Raw genomic sequence first — 17,947 nt, forward strand, 5'->3', positions numbered from 1 at the left:
ACCCTTTGGATCATGTAAAAGACACACTTTGAGAGCAATAAGTATTCTCATACAAACTTCACCATTCTCTTCATTCTCATAATTAGTATAATATATATTTATAGTATTATAACTACATTAGTAATTTATATCATTATATTAGTCCTTAAAGAATACTTAAATATTTGATTTTCTCAACAAATATATGAAATTTATACATGAAATTCCTAAGCTAAACCGATTAAATTGAAAATATTTTAAACCAATTAAAGTAAATGTTCGTGCTCCCGTGAGCTTAACTCGGTTAAAAGTGAAATTTCTAACTACTAAAGTACCAGAAACAAAAGAAAGATGTTAGTACATATTTATATATACAAGACACACTAAGCCAGGCAATAAATTGTCCATCTATGCGTTTATCTTATGTATAAATTAAGATGAAAATAAGCTTCCTTTGTGGTACTTAGATATTTGAAGTTCGGTCGATAAAGTTTGACAAAAAATTAAGTTTGACAAAATATTATTCCACGTTGAATTTGAACACTGGTTAATAGATATTATTCTTTTTTTTTTGGGTAGAGAAAAAGATATTATTCTAGGTAGATGTTTCATATTGTTCTTTTGTTTATATAAGTATTGATAATTATATTATTTTTAATTTTTTTTATGGTTTTCTATATTATTTTTAATTGGATTAAATCAAACTTTTAGTATTTTATGTTGGTTGATTGATGTTATTATATAGTGAAAATTGCAATGAATTTCCCTGAGGTCCTTTTAAACACACTCACCCCCTCTAGTTTTCAGATTTACCTCTCCTAATTATTTTTCCAACATATAACCCCTTTCTAATTTATTTTTTTAATAAGCTAAATTAGCCCACTCAAATTGGCACTAGAGAGAATCGAACTTGAGATCTTAAGGAGGAACACACTCTCAGGTTCCAAACCAATACCACTAGACCAACCCCTTAACATATTTGAGCTCAAGTGGTTAATGAGTTCTTCATAGGACAAATTGTTTGAGAGAGTCTAAGTTCGATTACTAATGAGAATAATTATTTATCAGACTTTACTTATCTCTCAGCCAAACTTCTTGAGAATTAAATGATTAATCCTGGGAAATAAAAACTTGACAGGTTTGGCTCTTAAACCACAATTTTAACTAGTACATGTCTATCCAATCGTGAGTCACAAGACTTGATTAGTATATGGGCAAGTGTTACTATAGTCCCTCAAATATGGAACCATCAATTTATTTGGTATCCAAGCCACATTTATAAACAATCTCATGGGTCTCTAATTCTTTCTATGAGCAAATATGAAACTTTTCTTTAGCATATTTTGAAGTGAAAATATAATTCTTTTAGGACCATTCCTCCTGTTTTAAACTATGGTGAACAATGTAAATGACAAAGGAAAAAAGGAAAGCAACTAATAAAACATCATTCATTTTCAAAAAAAAGTAGAAGGGAAATGATTGTTTCTTAAATACTAAATAGCAGCTACAAATCAAGTACTATCCTTAAGAAATTTATTGATTGATTCAGCAGCTACAAAACAAGTGGCAAGTAACCGAGTCATTGGATTCAAGTGATTAATGAGCTCCCTCTAGGACGAATCGTCCGGGAGAACCCGAGTTCGATTTCTAGTTGGAACAATTCTTGGAAAGAGTTTATTTACCTCGCGGCCGAACTCTGAATTTCCGGGACCCTCTGTTGTCAATAGCGGCCGCGACAACCGCTATAGTAGCGCGACGCGACAAAATGGAGGTCACCGAGTCAGCCCAAGGCGCTACGGCCATCCAGGGTGTAGCAGCCGATATTTATGTGAAGCGGGCGCTATTGCCCGTCGCGAGTTGCAGGAGTAGCAGTTTCGTAGCACCGCTTTTAATTGAACAACAAAACAACGATTTTGCCCTTAATTTTTAAACATTTTAGAGAATAATTGTGAAATTTCGTTAAACCCTAATTCTTTATCTTGTTGTTACGCCTCTTTCTCTCCATTCCTTAACGTCGTTTTGTGTTTGGAGACAAACAAAGACGCGTAAAATTTCATCGTTCTTCTTTCTGTGCTTCTCTGTTTCATTTTAATGATGCTTGAATTTATATTTGATGTTTAGAACTAAGTACTTAAGTCTTTTATTTGTTTATTACTTTCCTTGAATTTTTTATTTTGTTTAAGACTTGTCTTTTATTGGTATTTTGGAATACTACTACTGTGTGTAGTAAGTATTTGGATGATTGGTATTTTAATTATGTAAGGGACCTATGCTACTTTTATTAGTATATGTATTTTGATGATTGATTGATAGTTTGATATTTATTATGTAATTTTTATTTTTATTGTCCGCATCGCGTCACTTAAATAGCGCCCGCGAGTCCCCGCATTACTGCGTCCCGTCAATTTTGGGTTGTCCGCGTCGCGTCAATTTTTCGCTTTGACAACATAGTCGGGACCCCTTCCTCTGGGAACTATAGGGTTAATACAAAAAAATTTGGCAAGTCAACCATTATCATTGCTCAGAATTTTGTTTAACATGGAATGACCAAAGCACATGAATGTAAAATTTCAGTCCCATAAAGGAACTTATAAAATCCACTTCCTAAGTTTCATGTTGGTCAACTGGTGTTCATTTTACTAACAATGTAACATAATGATCAAAGCACTTGCTAAATCAAAGATTGAAGTTTCTGGCCATTCTCATAGAAGAGTTTTTGGCTAAGAAAATGTGTGTGCAGCTAAGAGACATGCTTTAAAGTTTGAATAAACTTATTTTAAACAAATGTGGTTCTGCAGTGAGAAAAATTAATCGAGTTAATTGATTATGTAAAATTAATTATGACTAAAGTTGGGTTGAAGGCAAAGTGGTTCATATTTAGATACATTCATATAAAATATAAAAGTGAGTTAAATAATAAATTTGAGTGTAAAAATTAATTATAGAATTACAAGCTATAATTTCTAATTTCAATCTGACAGCAAAATCAATTTTACTCTAGAGAAATCAAACATGTCAAAATCAATTTTAGACGTCTAGAATCAATTATGCCTCTTTTAGAATTGAAACCAAACATGCTCTAAGTTTCTACTGATGTTGCACTTTCTGCTCTACCTTTTGTGGTAATTAGCTAATGTAAGCCAATAAAATCTGATAGTATAGCAGGGAATATTTTAGCATATTTATATTTCAGGTTGACTATAAGCTTATAAATAAACATTCTCATTTATGTACTTATCTAGCATTGCTTCAATTTTCAACTCTGATATTTAACAGTTTCCTCAAATAGATACATAGTTAATAGATTATTCTTTTTTCAATTTTACATTGCCAAGGAAAGATGAGTACATTAAAACAAAAGAAAGATCACATTAGGTTTATCATTCTACAACAATAAACAGTGCAATGTGTAATAAAAGGTAAAGGCCTCCGAGTTTCGTCCATCCTTAATCTTCAGCTTTGGGTATCTCACTCAGATCCAGTCCCTCTAGAGGCAAATCTGAACCAAGTGGTCCTAAGATCCCATCACTGCTGAGAGTTAATCCACTCTGTAAAACAAACGATTCAGGTTCAATAGGTTCGTTAAATGAACAACTAACATGTGCCTCAACGAGCGTAAATGCTAAACAATTGAACAAGCAAATACCTCTGGCTGGAACCTAAGCATATCAGCACGAGCCATGGCTTCTGCTTGCGCTATTCTCTGTCTGAATGTCTGAGCCATCTCCTCGGCCTATAAGAACAGATTAAAAGTTACAATTGAACATTCTCTTTCAAAATTGATATTGCCAATGAAAAGGGTTACTGCTGAAAATAAGTATAACAGAGAGCAAAGGAACTCGGTATTTTTGCTTCATGTAGGATAGTACTCTAGATAGCAGAAAAATCAGGAAGTGGAAATAAATCATGACTACCGACATGATATTCTATAATTGTAGTTTACGAATGCACAAAGAAAAAAGCTTGAGATCCTTTCTTTGAATTATACCTTGTCGAAGACAAGCGTTGGATTACGAATCATGTCTCCAGGTGTAGGTTCCAACTTCTTTGTGGAAAGACTTACACGGCCTCTCTCACGATCATGACTCAATATCATCACCTAATCATAGAAAGAACAAGATTTTATATCAACACAACACCTTTAACTCGATTCAAATATGGATGTAGCTTATTATAGGTTTACCTTCAGAATATCTCCAGGTTGAAGAACAGTTTCAATATCAGATATACGATCATGACTGATTTGGCTGACATGAAGGAGGCCACTAATTCCACCGATGTCAATAAAGGCACCATATGGCTTTAGGCTTTGCACGGTCCCGGTGACTACCGATCCAATTCCTAGTTGTGCCTGGATGCCAGCGACAGCTTTGCGGTGGCTAAGGATAAGTCTGGACTCTTCCTCGTCAACCTCCACAAACTTTAAAGGAAGCTCCATCTCAATAATCTCTTCTCCCGGCAGTTTCTAAGAATAAAATAGGCAAAAGGGAAAAGTTTGAGTTGGTGGCTAAACTTCTAAATTTTAGAAGGGGGCAAAATAAAAGATATAAATGATGTAATGAGCAATAAAAGGATGTTTCTGTTTACGCAGAATAACCGGCATCATAACTTGTTGAAGCATACAAGTTCCATCGATAAAATTGCATGACTCAATCTTAACATAGATAAGAATATAGAAAGATTGATATATACAAGTTTGTGCCACAAACACTAGTAAAATTATTATGTCTTTATCATTGTCCATACTAAGGTAAATTGCGTCAACGCTTTGAGATTTAATATCTTTGTAGCCTAGGTTGTTAATTGAAACTTTTTCACTTGTAAATAATACAAGATATATATATATATATATATATATATATATATATATATATATATATATATATATATATATATATATATTCTTTATTTTATATAAAAAAATCCCTTATAGTTATACCTCTTTTACTCGCCAAATAACAAGTTTTGATTCAATGCAAGCAAGTCCATAAATGTCAAAGTAGGTAAAGAGCTAACCGTTGACAACTGTGAGAATGGAACAAACCCCTTAAGGCCTTCAACTTCAGCCACCAGACCACCTTTATTTGAATCAATAAGCTGCCACACAAAGTATACATAAATGGATAAGAACAGTTTTCTTTTGCTTCATTTTGTAAACTTACCTTAATCAAGATTACTAAAAATTGATATCGTAAATATTTGCATTAGTAATAAACACAAATATATGCTAAACATTGATTGATATTGAAATTTTGAGTATGCAAAACTCACCTTACCCTTGACAACAACATCTTCTGACTGAAGTTGCCTACATCGTTCCCATGCAAGGTCAAACTGGATAGATCTTAAACTTAAGAGCAAACCATCATCTTCATTTTCATCAATGATTACAAACTCCTCTGTCGCGCCAGGAATTAAGCCTATATCTTCTACATGCCTAATTTTGCGGATAGATGCCTCAAATAGTGGCAAGTATGCTGTAGATTTTGAGGTAACGTCAACAAAAGCTCCACTGGCATCAGAGCCAAACACAGTGCCAGTAACCTGAAACCAAACCAGCAAGAATCACCAATCTATTTCAGATTACATCAAAGAATTATCCCCCCTAAGAATCAACTTGAATAATCTTTTCAACAATCATTTTAAGAAATAAAAGTTAAAATACATTAAGTCTTTTAAAAATAGTTTCCTTTCCTCCATAAATTAGAAAATTAGAGTAAACTGTGATTTTGATCTCTAAATGTGTGAACCACTCTCACTATAATAGTCTCCAAATATATCTAAATCACAAACACATTCTATGGACCAACTTGACTAATGGAAGACACATTCTCTGACTAAACTAACTAACGAAAGAAACATACGAAGACTAACTAACTAACTAACTAACTAACGAAAGACACGTTTAGGAATGTTTTTGTAATTTTGATACATTCAAAGAATATTAACCAAGACATTGGGCTCAAGTGGTTAATGAGCTCCCCTAGGACGAATTGTTCGGGAGAACCCGAGTTCGATTCCTGGTGGGAACAATTCTTGGTCAAACTTTACTTATCTCGCGGCCGAATTCTGGATTACTAACGAAAAAAAAAAAGAAGAAAGAATATTGTGATAGGGTCTCATATTGAAGTACCAAAAATGACTGTCTACACCAAAAATTATTTTGCAGCCATAACCAACAATATAATTATATAAAGGGACTTTTTTTAGTTAAGAATCAAATCCTTTATTCAATACAAAAAACTCCAATGTATAGGGAATTAATCCAATTAATGTCAAGTGTAGCATCTTCCAACAATATAATACATTATCTCGCTCTAGTGTCGAGCCGAATACCGTGGAGTTGTCAATGTCAGTGCCATCTATCTCTCCGGAAATTCAGTCCAACATCAACACACGAAACACATCGAAATGGATATTCATTTTGATCGTAGTACACCTTACAAGTACCCTTGTTTATTCATACACAAACAACAAACAATTTCCACACAAAAATTAGGTTATCCACACACCCAAAACAAATGTCAATTCAACCTATGAAGCACAGACACAAACACAGACACCAGAAACCACACGGACACCGACATGTTAACACCAATAATAATTTGAGAAAATGACATAATCGACAAACACGGGACACACCTAATCTGAGGAGTGTCTATACTTCATAGAATTCAACAGTACCCATTTTCATCAAAAACTAGAAAAATCCAAAATTCAATAAAAAAAAAACACTGAAACAGAAATTCACAACAACCCCACATGAAAACTCAACAAAAACAATCACAAAAAGTAATAAAGTTAAAATCTTTATAACAAAAAGAGGGGGAAAAAAAATACCTTGTTTCCAATTTCAGACGCAAAATCATATTTATCAACAGTTTCAGTGAGTTGGTCGAGAGTGAATGAAACACCTTGCAATGGAGCATTACGACAATTCTCATAAGCTTCTGCAAAAATCTCTGCAAGTAATGCTCTCTCTTTGTTCTGTGTGCTTGAAATTGCAATGGAACATACAATAGGAAGAACACCGCGCTTTTGTTTCTGCAGATATGTTGTTGGTTTGGATAGGAATGGGGTCCACTTGAGACCACCAGTAAGTTGCTGAGTTAGAGACGCCATGGCCATGAGACTATGAGAGTGTTTCTCTCTCTCACTCTCTGTTTTTTATTTTAGCAGATAGAAGAAGAAGATGATGATGATGATGATAGATAAGGTGTGATGATATGTCAAATGGAGATTTTATTTGTTTTTTATTTATTTATTTATCTGTATTTTGTATTTTTTATGTGAAGTAAATTTTGGACTAGAATTTGTGTTTTTTTCTACAAGATTTACTGTCTTGTTAAAATAAATGAAAAATTTAGATTGAGATCTTAAAAAAAAAAAAAATCTTGTACATTTTAAAAAAGAGATGTTTGTTATAGATTTTTTGAAAATAGATTCTTATAGTTTAATATAATTTTGTGTAAACACAATTTTTTTTTTATAAAAGCATGAAAATTTGGTTTGAATAGTTATTCTTAAAATCTTATTTTAGGTATTTCATCAATTTATTGAAACTTATTTTGGATATCAAAATTTCAAAAAAAAATCATTTTTTTTTGAAGCTATTTCAAATAGATTTTCATAAAAATCATTTTTGAATTACAACTTTTTATAAAAATTGAGATTTTGACAAATTTTTGTTCTTCAATAATGTTCGTCTATGTTATATGATGTCAAAATTAGTGTTTGAATTTAGAAAAAACGAATATAAAAAAACTTGTAATGTTTTGAGAAACAGTTTTATAAAATCTATTTTCAAAAATACAAAGAAAAAATCTATTTTTTTAAAGCTGAAACAAACAAGCCCTAATAAACAATAAATTGGTTTAAGTGGTAAGTATTTTAAGCCTCTTAAATAGGTGGTCAGAAGTTCGATTCATAATTTCTAGAAAAATTTGGTTCAAAGAGAGAACTTATCTTGTGTTTCCACAAATTTTCCGACAATACAAATTTTCTGATAGAAATTAGTTATTATCGATGAAAATTTCATACCTATATCCTAGTAACAAGAAGAAATTTAAAAAAGGCTTAAATGCAGTTTTACCCCCCATGTTTTGAAAAATGCGGAATTTTACCCCTCCTATTTTAAAATGCGGAATTTTACCCCCCCTATTTTATAATTTGTTGGATTTTGCCCTCCACCAAAATTCTGCACAAAATCTGCTTCTGAGCCTAAAGTTCAAAGCTTCGCACAGAACTCAATTTGGATCAATAATTCACAAAACGGATACCGAAACGACCGTAATCGAGTTGTCTTTCCACAGAATCAAACCCCACTAAATTTGGAGTTACAGAGAGAGATTAAGTACCGTTTTAGTGAAGGTCTGTCCAATTACTAATTCTGCAGAAATCTACTTGTGATCTTCAAATTCAACATCGTCTACCGAACGTATCGTAACTCCAAATTCGACGAAATTGAAATGCCAACAAGGGTAATTTCGTTAGCTTTCCATAAATGTAAATAATATTAAAAAATGAGCTATAGGGTGAGAGACATGACGAAAATACCAGTAGTAGTTTCATACGATAATTAATTTGAACAGACCTTCACTAAAACGGTAATTAATCTCTCTCTGTAACTCCAAATTTAGTGGAGTTTGATTATGTAGAAAACTAACTCGATTGCGGTCGTTTCGGTACCAGTTTGGTGAATTATTGATCCAAATTGAGTTCTGCGCGAAGCTTTGAACTTGAGGCTCAGAAGCAGATTTTGTGCAAAATTTTGGTGGGGGGGCAAAATCCAACAAATTATAAAATTGGAGGGGTAAAATTCCGCATTTTAAAATAGGGGGGGTAAAATTCCGCATTTTTCAAAACAGGAGGGGTAAAACTGCATTTAAGCCTATAAATTCTAAGGTCTGAGTTTGACAAATCATAATTATTTGTATGACTAACGGTGATTTTAGAAAGAATTTAATTTATATGCACCGTCGGTGTAAAGTTATTTTGCACATGCATCCAATAATATACCGACACATCATGTATGGTAATTAAAAACACATGATGTGTCACATTCATTAAATGATGTTGCAACGTGTTATTGGATGCATGTGTAAAAAAATGTTACACTGACGGTGCACAGCAATTAAACTCATAAGAATTTAATTTATATGCACCGTCGGTGTAAAGATATTTTGCACATGCGTCCAATAATATACAGACACATCATGTATGGTCATTAAAAACACATGATGTGTCACATTCATTAAATGATGTGGCAACGCGTCATTGGATGTATGTGTAAAAAAAAATTACACCGACGGTGCACAGCAATTAAACTCATTTAATAATATGAGATATAGATAGATGATGGAGAAGGATGGGGCGTCAATATAGTTGGGGTGTCTATCTTTACCCTAATATTTAAATGCTCTTAATTTATAAAAATAAATAAATAAAGTCTTTAAAAGAAAAATAATGTGTACGATTGAAATGACCCATATATAAGGTTATTTTTTCTTTATATATTTTTTTTAATTAGCGTGGGGAATTTTTTTATAAATTCAAGTGGTATTAATGGTCATTTTACAATTTTTTCTAATGAGATTCGAACTCGACACCTTGATGTTTCTAGACAAAGCTCAAGTGTGTTTTAAAAGATATTTATAATCAAGATTTTGTAATTTTAATTTCAATAGATTTATATATAAGAATTTAAATAACTTCATAAATTTATAAGAGTTTAAAGAACCGGAGGACGACAAGAAAAACAAACAAATGATACAATTTCCGATTAATTGAGAAGGTTCGACATAACTTCTAGATAGAAAATACGTACTTCACAAACACAAATTAGAAGTATTAGGCACACATAAGCAAAGAAAAATTAAAAAAATTAAATTATTAAAATTATATTAATTGGTGTAAATATTTTATTTATTTTTTAATTTTTAATTGATACGTGTGTCTACTGTCTAAGTCTTGTGCATATAACAAAAATGCCTCACTCCTAGACATCTCAGAGGCATACAAGCAAACTAGTGAACAAAAGCTATTATGCTCAAATAAATGATAGTTTGTATGTATTTTATTTTATTCTAAACCATTCTCCACACCAAATAATATGATACTTTAGATGCACTCAAAATTTTAGACAGAATACATTAATAACTACCCTTCCGTAACACCAAATTAAGAAAATGTATTTTTATACCTTATTTTTCTATTATACACTAATGTTAATCCACCAATAAATTCTTATTTTTTTGCATGCACTTTCTCTTTCCAATAAAATCAATATATTATGTACAAAAAAAAAATAATATGTTATGTGCCAGAAAAAATTATAAAAAATTTTTTTTTTTTTTTTTTGAAGTGTCTGATTTTATTAATCAACTAGAGACAATAAATCTAGAGTCACACATCTACGAAAATACAAGGAGTTTCTTCAATCCAAATAAAATCAGAACAAGAAAAAATAGCAAATTTAGTTAGGTAATGGGCAGCTTGATTTGCTACTCTGCGAACATGAAAAAAATTTAAATTATTGAAACATGAAAATAAACTTCTGCAATCTTCAACTATTGCTCCCAAATAAGATCGTTGATATTGAGACTCATTGATAGCATTGACGACATTTGAGGAATCCGATTCTACAGTTAACTTACGAGACAACAAAGCCTTTGCAAATTCCATTCCTTTAAGCAATGTCAGTCTTGCTAGACCTTCAGCCACATCAGATTGTGGTAATACCGGCAAATACCAACAAGCTGCTGCGACAACACATCCGTCTGCATCACGAATAACTGCAGGCAATCCCCAAATACCATCATCATTAGTTTTCCAAATATATAACATTAATTAATTTTATCGAAAAAGATAAGAGTAATTGACAAATGGTATAATTGACAAATAGTATCCTTAAAACATCAAACGAACAGATATTTAGAAACGCTAAATCTGACGAAACTGGACAATAAAAAAAATGGAGGGAGTATATAAGTTGCGTGTATATATATATATATATATATATATATATATATAGGTTTCTCTAACCGAGTAACTGTTTGCTAACTTCCAATCACCTAAATCTAATTGACAAATTTCATTCCACCATCATGAAATACCTCAATCTCATGCTCTAATGTCTCAAATCTCTAATCTCATATCTATTTATCATCATCATAATTATAATTATTATATACCAAAGGCCATTTCTCACTATTCTTATCTTCCACTCCTATTTTTCTAAAATGACCCTCAAATATCTAATTCCCAACCACCCTCTTCTTCAAGGGATCTACACACTTTTTCCCAATTTATCCAATTAATTTTCCTCAATTTCTCACGCCCTCCTCATAAAAATTGTTTGAAAAGAGATTCTAGTTTAAAAATGCTATTTGACGGAGCCTTGAAGAAAGAGATGTAGTTAGACCGAAGAGCTAACAAAACTGATTTTATTATGATCACCTAACCATGAATAACTTTTTAGGGTTATGCTAACTAGTGCCCCGGGGCACCGGTTAAGGAAATCAAAAAAGTAAATTTTAAAATTGAAAATAACACTTTTTAAACTTTTGAGGAGTTGACTGCACAAACATCAACATGATATTACCATATTTGGTTCCTTAAACAGTGTCATTTTCCAACTTTTTATTCTTCCAATTTGATACTAGTAATTTATATTTCACCACTTTAATCACCCATTGCCATGATGATTTCTTCCTCGGGTTTACACAAATTGCAAGGCCAAAATACTTGAAAGGGATAGCGCCGATTTTACAATTTAAAATATTTGCCCACCTCATCAAACCAACATTCGGGTATTTTTGTTTTTTTGTTTTGTTTTGATTAAAAAATACGCATAATTTTTTGTGAAAATTAACCTTTAAGTCTTACATAAGTTCAAATAGTAACAATTTTATCTTTATGATCCGGATGTTCAACCCTATCTTCAAATTTGAAGTTCTTCAATGTTAGACTCGTTTTATTTTTTCACATAAGTCGGCATTAAACTCATTGAAAGAACACATTAATTTGATAAATGTTTGTCTTCTATTTCCAAGAATTTTTTTAAACTCGGTAACAATGTCCTTTTTTTACTCTCTTTAACACGATAGCCGCTATCCGAACAAAGTTTTTCCAAACACCGTATAAACACCGCCCACCTCACCCGCCTATGTAAACAATCCGAGACATGTGAGAAAATATTAAAGAAAAATGTTAACTTACTGTATGCCATAAGAGCACATATTAAGGAGATAAATATGAAAATATTCTTTTGAAAATTGTGTATTCAACTTTTTAAACATTAAATATCTTATAACATTAAATGATATATTTCTATATTTAGTTATCTTATCATGTGCAGGGCACATGTTTAACATGACCCAATATTAAAAAATGACAAAAAAAAAAAAATAGGCAGGTTGTATTTTTGTTAGGTATGTGATCAAAACTAGTCTTCAAAAAACATTCTTGCTTTAACAATCTCTTTAAAACAAACACTTATAAAAAAAAAAAGGTGTTTTTTATATTCCTTATCTTATCAAAAAAAAAAAAAAGTTGTTAAAAATACTCCAATAAATTTTTCTAAAATACTCTTTATGCATTAATGTATTCGTCGATAAAAAGTATATTTTGGAAAAAATAATAAATATATCTAAAATTTTATAAAGAGTCTCTTAGACTATATCCAATTGTGAGTACCTATTTCTTAAGAATGAGCAATAGTACTGGTTCTACAGTAAGCAATAGTACCTATATGATTTTTGTGGGATCCGTTTATAATGATGTAGAGTTATTGGTGAGATGTGTTATTGGTGGGACCAATTTAGAACTTTTTAAGAAGTGTTGTGTTGGAGGGGTTGAGTGTTTATTAAGTACTATGATTAAAAAATTATAAATGAGTGATGTGTATATGTGAGAGCCACTTAAATACTAAAAAATGAGAAGCTCCATCGTGGATACTCTTATACTCTTAGGGCCCGTTTGGTGCGCAGGATAGGATAGTTACAGGATAGGATATACAACAGGATAGTGATAGGATAGGATATCAGCAGGATAACAGTTATCACATCCTGTGTTTGGTGCACACAGGATAACAAACATGATAACTATTATATCATATTTTTAATACATATTTGTTCATACCAATATGATAAGATACATAACATATTTAAATGACAAAATTACCCTCGTAAAACAATTGTTATTTGTTAAAATTTATATTGTAATACTTTGAATTTTATAAATAAAAATATAAATAAGTAATTGTACAAAAAGAAAAAGTAATCAAATAACTTTAAATTTTAAATACAAATCATGAGAAAATAAACAAATTAAGTTTTTTATATGAATCATGATCAAATAAATAACTCAATTATATATGTTAGATAAGCTAAATAAATATATGATATATGTAAATAATAAAACTACCATTGCAAAATAATTATATTTAAGTTGTTATTAAATTTAAATTAATATTCTTATTTTGCAATATTTTAATAATTATTTTAATTTAAAATATTGTAATTTTAGGAGAATTTTGATTTTTTAGATTATATAAATTACAAAATTACATATATATTTAAAAATTAATTATTTTATTATTAATTTACTATCAAATTATTTTATTAATTTTTAATTTTTTATTTTAAAATATATTTTATAGAATAAATCAACGATTTTTTTTTTCTTATCCTATCCTGCTGGTAACCCAGCTCAAATTCAGGATAAGGATTTTAACTAGAGAAACAGGATAGGATAAGCTTCAGGATTAACTTATCATATCATGTTGTGTCACCAAACACTGGATTGAAACAGGATATGATATAGTTATCCTATTCTGTCTCTTATCCTGTGCACCAAACGGGCCCTTATACTGTATTTAGGAAGACTTTTTTTTAAGTATTTAATATTTATTACTCTCACCTAGTACTATCAACGACTTATCAACGACACTACTTATACTGTACTTGGTTGGCTTGCTAGCAAGTACACCCTCCGGGAGAGTAAGTAATTCAACACGTGTGATGAAATGAAATTTTAATTATTACAACCATTGACAAATACAGATTTTTCAGTATTTTGACAGAAACACATGCAATAAGACCAATATGGATAACAAAATGATGGGCTTTCCACATCTTATCAATGCAGGAAAGACATACAAAGGCATGTTCGAAGTACACAATTTAACACCCCAAAATCAGTTAACTAGAAAAGTACAACCATAAACAACAAAACTAAACATTTTAAATTTAATCTTTGGTCATTGAAGTTCATGTTAAGATTAATGAAGGTTGCTTAAAAAAAGGATTAATGAATGCTTAATACGAATAAAAAATATCACATTGGTTAATACGTTCATTCAACTTTCTCATCCAACACAAAAAACAAATATTATGGTTGCAAATTCTACCCTCATAAGTCTAAATCATTTCTTATTTACACATGTAACAATAATGTGTAATCTAATCCGCCAAAACTAGTTTTTGCTACATTTGTGATCTGTCTCTACAAATGCCAAAATAAACTAGAAAATGCCTCAGCAAGTTAAATATGCCTCACTCACCCATCAACCATCTCCAACTATCCTCTTCCATCCCTACAAAACTGATGGCTGCTCTAACTCTACTACAACAGCCTACAAAACATTAATCAATTTCTGCTGAATCATGACAACTGTATTTACATTCAGTTACTTTCAAGCAAGCTCCTCAATTTGTTCCGAGCTTCTTCAGACAGAGAGCAGGCTCTGAATCTTCGTCTCTGGGGTGGACATGATTCAACAATGGTTTCGACAGGAGACAAACAAATAACAATAACAGTAAGATTATCTGTTGTGTGGAGGCGCAATGCTTCTTTGACTAGCTCTCTTGCACATTGTTGTGGGTCATCGTGCCTTCGTAATCCACGACGAACAAGACTAACTGCCTCCTGGCTTGACATTACATCCCAAATGCCATCACAGCCAATGATCAAGAACTCGTCTTCCTCAGTCAGTGTGACTACCTGAACATCTGGTTCAGCAGTAAGAGGTGATGCAGAACCAAGTGGTAATTTTAAGTCCCAATCGCCAAGGGCACGAGTGACAGAAAGATAACCATTGAGATATCCGTCATCAATATAACCGCCCAACTCTTCCACTCTCTTGCGCTCTGGTAGATAACTTGGTCTGTGGTCTTGAGACATGTTAACAGCCACTCCACGCTTACAAAGAACAGCTCGACAATCGCCGGCATTAGCAACCATCAAATGCCTTCCGAGTATAAGAGCAGTCAGTGCTGTTGTCCCACAAGAACTACTGACACTCTGTTCATCAGCCAAAGCAAGGTCGGCGCCTAGAAAGGCTTTCCGATGAGAAGCTTCCAACTTCTTCAGCAGAAGTGCATCAGTATCATACGTTTGCAGCATAGTAGTATCTTCAAAAAATAATTTCATAGCATTGTTCTTAACAAACACAGCTGCATCAGGCCCTCCATGCCCATCAAAGACTGCATAAAAAGCACTCGGTGTAGGGTAATTAAAGACAAATCCAAGGTGGGCAGCTAGATCATCAATTTGAATGTGTTCATCATCCATTGATCCCCTCGGTCCAATATCAGCACAGCTACCAGAACGAACATTTGGTTTAAACCTTGCAACAGCATCCTCTAAAATAGAATCTGTAATCATCTCTGAGCAACTCACAGTCTAAAATAAAGAAACAAACACAGATCAGCACAAAAACAATCCAACCAAAAATCATAAAGGGATTTAAGAAAGACATTAACCAACAAAATAAAAGCTTGACTACTAAGCTACATTCACTAAGCAAAACAGGTTATGCAAATAGATAAGCTTTCATGTATTATTCATAAGCTTGTCAAGATAGTTTATGAAGAACAACTTATGAAGATACAATTTTCGCTAGTGAGAAATTATGAATTAACACAAAAGCTTATGTATTTGCTTAAGTTATTTTTTCATAAGCTCAAAAATAAGCTAATCCAAACGGGTCCTAAGAAGGCCTATCATCATGATTCATGAAGCAATTGTAATCTGGATTTTACTAATATCATTGTCAGCTAGATCAACTTATTCATACAAATTAAAACATAATATTAAGCCAGCTAGATCAAACGATTCATAGAGAGTAATACGTTTATGCAAGATCTCTTTTTTACTATATCCCTTTTCCTATGATTGATACCCAGATGCACAAATCATAAGAACACCCAATTCCAAATTCTAGCTATAAAAAGGTAAAATTTTATCTTCATCGAATCAGACAAACAAATCATGGAACACGCGTAACTCATAAAATTCGATTCCACATTTGAATCCAAACCGATCAATACAAAAAATCAAAATCACCGATTAACAAAACCCCAACAAAAAAATCAACCCAGTTACCAATTCCTTCACCGATCAAAAATCAATAATAGAAAAACCAATCAGGATTTAAACAAAAACCCAATAACTCAATCCAAAAAATAAAATAAAAATCATAACTTGATAAACAACATACCGATTCAAAAATAGACGTTTCGGTTGAAATCGATTCAGACGAAACCCTAACATGGCTAAAAATCGGAACAACATTAGAAGCAGGTGAAACCTCAACCTTGACACCATTCTCTTGAGAAACGCGAAGGTGATACTTCACATCTAACATGCTTTGTTGATAGATGATTTCCGTTTCCAAAACCATATTTTTCAACTACTTCTTCACGATTCGTGCTTGATTCAATCTTCCAACACAAAATTGATTAACTAGGTTTATGAAATTCTTCGATTGGGATTTCAATTTGGGGGTTTGAAATAGCGGTGTGAAGAAATTAGGGTTTTCTTCAGTGAGAGAATGAAACTACGATTCGCGTTTGCGTTTTAACGTTTTTTTTGGCCACAAATTAATGCGTGTGATTATTTATATACAACGCGATTTTACTTTTTTTACTTTCACAGTGGAGCTGAGTTGAAAATACTATATTGCCCTTGGATTTGCAACGGTGGCGTATCTTAATGTGTGATGAGAATAACACAAGATATGATCTTTCAATCGAATCTTACAGCTGTCAGGTTGGTATTAATTACTGATAAGATTTTTATTTTGAAAGATAAGATAAATTAGATTTTTGAAAGAAAAAAAAAATTAGAGTTTTGATTATATAATACTAGTATATAAAGATATTTTTATACATTGTACCAAATTTTTTATTTTTTTTTACATTTTAGTAAAAAAAAAATTATACTACCTCAATTTCTTTTTAATTGTCTTTTGATGTCAGATCTATCGTCTATATTTAATTGTCGTTTTGATATTTTAAGGATATGATCTGTCAATTACCGTTATACTTTTCAATAAAACTAATTAATGCTATAAGTTTGTTTTTTTTTGTACATAACATATTAAATAATTTTTTTTTACATAATATGTTAAATTTATTCGAAAGAAAAAATGTGTGAAAAAAATATGAATATATTTGTGAATTAAAATGAGGGTATAACAGAAATATAATGTGCAAAAATACATTTCATTAATTTGATGTTACTATTCTAAAATGACGCTTAAAAAGGAACGGGAGGAAAAACTATTGATCAATCATAATTGTTGTGTAATTAAAAATGTTTGATTTTATTTGTAATTTTTTTATGTTGTTTTTTTTTTTTATCAAGTAGCCTAGTGATTAAAATATTTACCTTAAAGGTGAATTTTTTTATGTTGTTAATGTGATTTGTTGATATTGTAATTTTTTTTAATACAAATTAAACTTTGGAAAAAATTTGAGTGTAAGAATACTCGCAATTTTTCAAATAAAATGGAGATGTTGACTATTGTAGTTTTAGAATGATTAAATGAAGTAAATAAACATGTTTTTTGTGTGTTAACCCAACAATTTTTTGGGAAAGGGGCCCTAATCATTTGGAGTTCGGCTATGAAGTAATTAAAGTTTGGTTAAGAAATTCTCCTGAATAATTAAACTCATTATTTTTT

General features: G+C 31.4%; 2 protein-coding genes across 2 annotated transcripts; both read right to left on the bottom strand.

Moving 5' to 3' along the window:
* Positions 1–3,218: 3,218 nt before the first annotated feature.
* On the bottom strand, positions 3,219–7,225 carry LOC123884433 (30S ribosomal protein S1, chloroplastic). Its single transcript, XM_045933525.1, has 7 exons — positions 6,820–7,225; positions 5,251–5,523; positions 4,996–5,076; positions 4,163–4,444; positions 3,968–4,078; positions 3,626–3,712; positions 3,219–3,527 (listed from the first exon to the last, which is right to left on the bottom strand). Exons 1-7 carry the CDS (start codon positions 7,105–7,107, stop codon positions 3,426–3,428), a joined length of 1,224 nt encoding a protein of 407 aa, XP_045789481.1. The 5' UTR covers positions 7,108–7,225; the 3' UTR covers positions 3,219–3,425.
* Positions 7,226–14,321: 7,096 nt separating this feature from the next.
* Positions 14,322–16,857, bottom strand: LOC123884434 (probable protein phosphatase 2C 13). The gene is made up of 2 exons (XM_045933526.1): positions 16,481–16,857; positions 14,322–15,663 (listed from the first exon to the last, which is right to left on the bottom strand). Exons 1-2 carry the CDS (start codon positions 16,661–16,663, stop codon positions 14,665–14,667), a joined length of 1,182 nt encoding a protein of 393 aa, XP_045789482.1. The 5' UTR covers positions 16,664–16,857; the 3' UTR covers positions 14,322–14,664.
* Positions 16,858–17,947: the final 1,090 nt, after the last annotated feature.

The sequence above is a fragment of the Trifolium pratense genome, linkage group LG5, assembly GCF_020283565.1.
Source record: "Trifolium pratense cultivar HEN17-A07 linkage group LG5, ARS_RC_1.1, whole genome shotgun sequence".
Classification (NCBI taxonomy): domain Eukaryota; kingdom Viridiplantae; phylum Streptophyta; class Magnoliopsida; order Fabales; family Fabaceae; genus Trifolium; species Trifolium pratense.

What these genes read in the sequence shown, in the direction of transcription:
- LOC123884434 (XM_045933526.1), bottom strand. Translation starts at nt 16,663, where the DNA reads ATGGTTTTGGAAACGGAAATCATCTATCAACAAAGCATGTTAGATGTG. An exon ending in AAACGTCTATTTTTGAATCG is followed by an intron (nt 15,664 to 16,480) that starts GTATGTTGTTTA and finishes TCTTTATTTTAG; the next exon opens with ACTGTGAGTTGCTCAGAGAT.
- LOC123884433 (XM_045933525.1), bottom strand. Translation starts at nt 7,107, where the DNA reads ATGGCCATGGCGTCTCTAACTCAGCAACTTACTGGTGGTCTCAAGTGG. An exon ending in ATGTTGTTGTCAAGGGTAAG is followed by an intron (nt 5,077 to 5,250) that starts GTGAGTTTTGCA and finishes TTTGTGTGGCAG; the next exon opens with CTTATTGATTCAAATAAAGG. An exon ending in CAACGCTTGTCTTCGACAAG is followed by an intron (nt 3,713 to 3,967) that starts GTATAATTCAAA and finishes CTGTTCTTATAG; the next exon opens with GCCGAGGAGATGGCTCAGAC.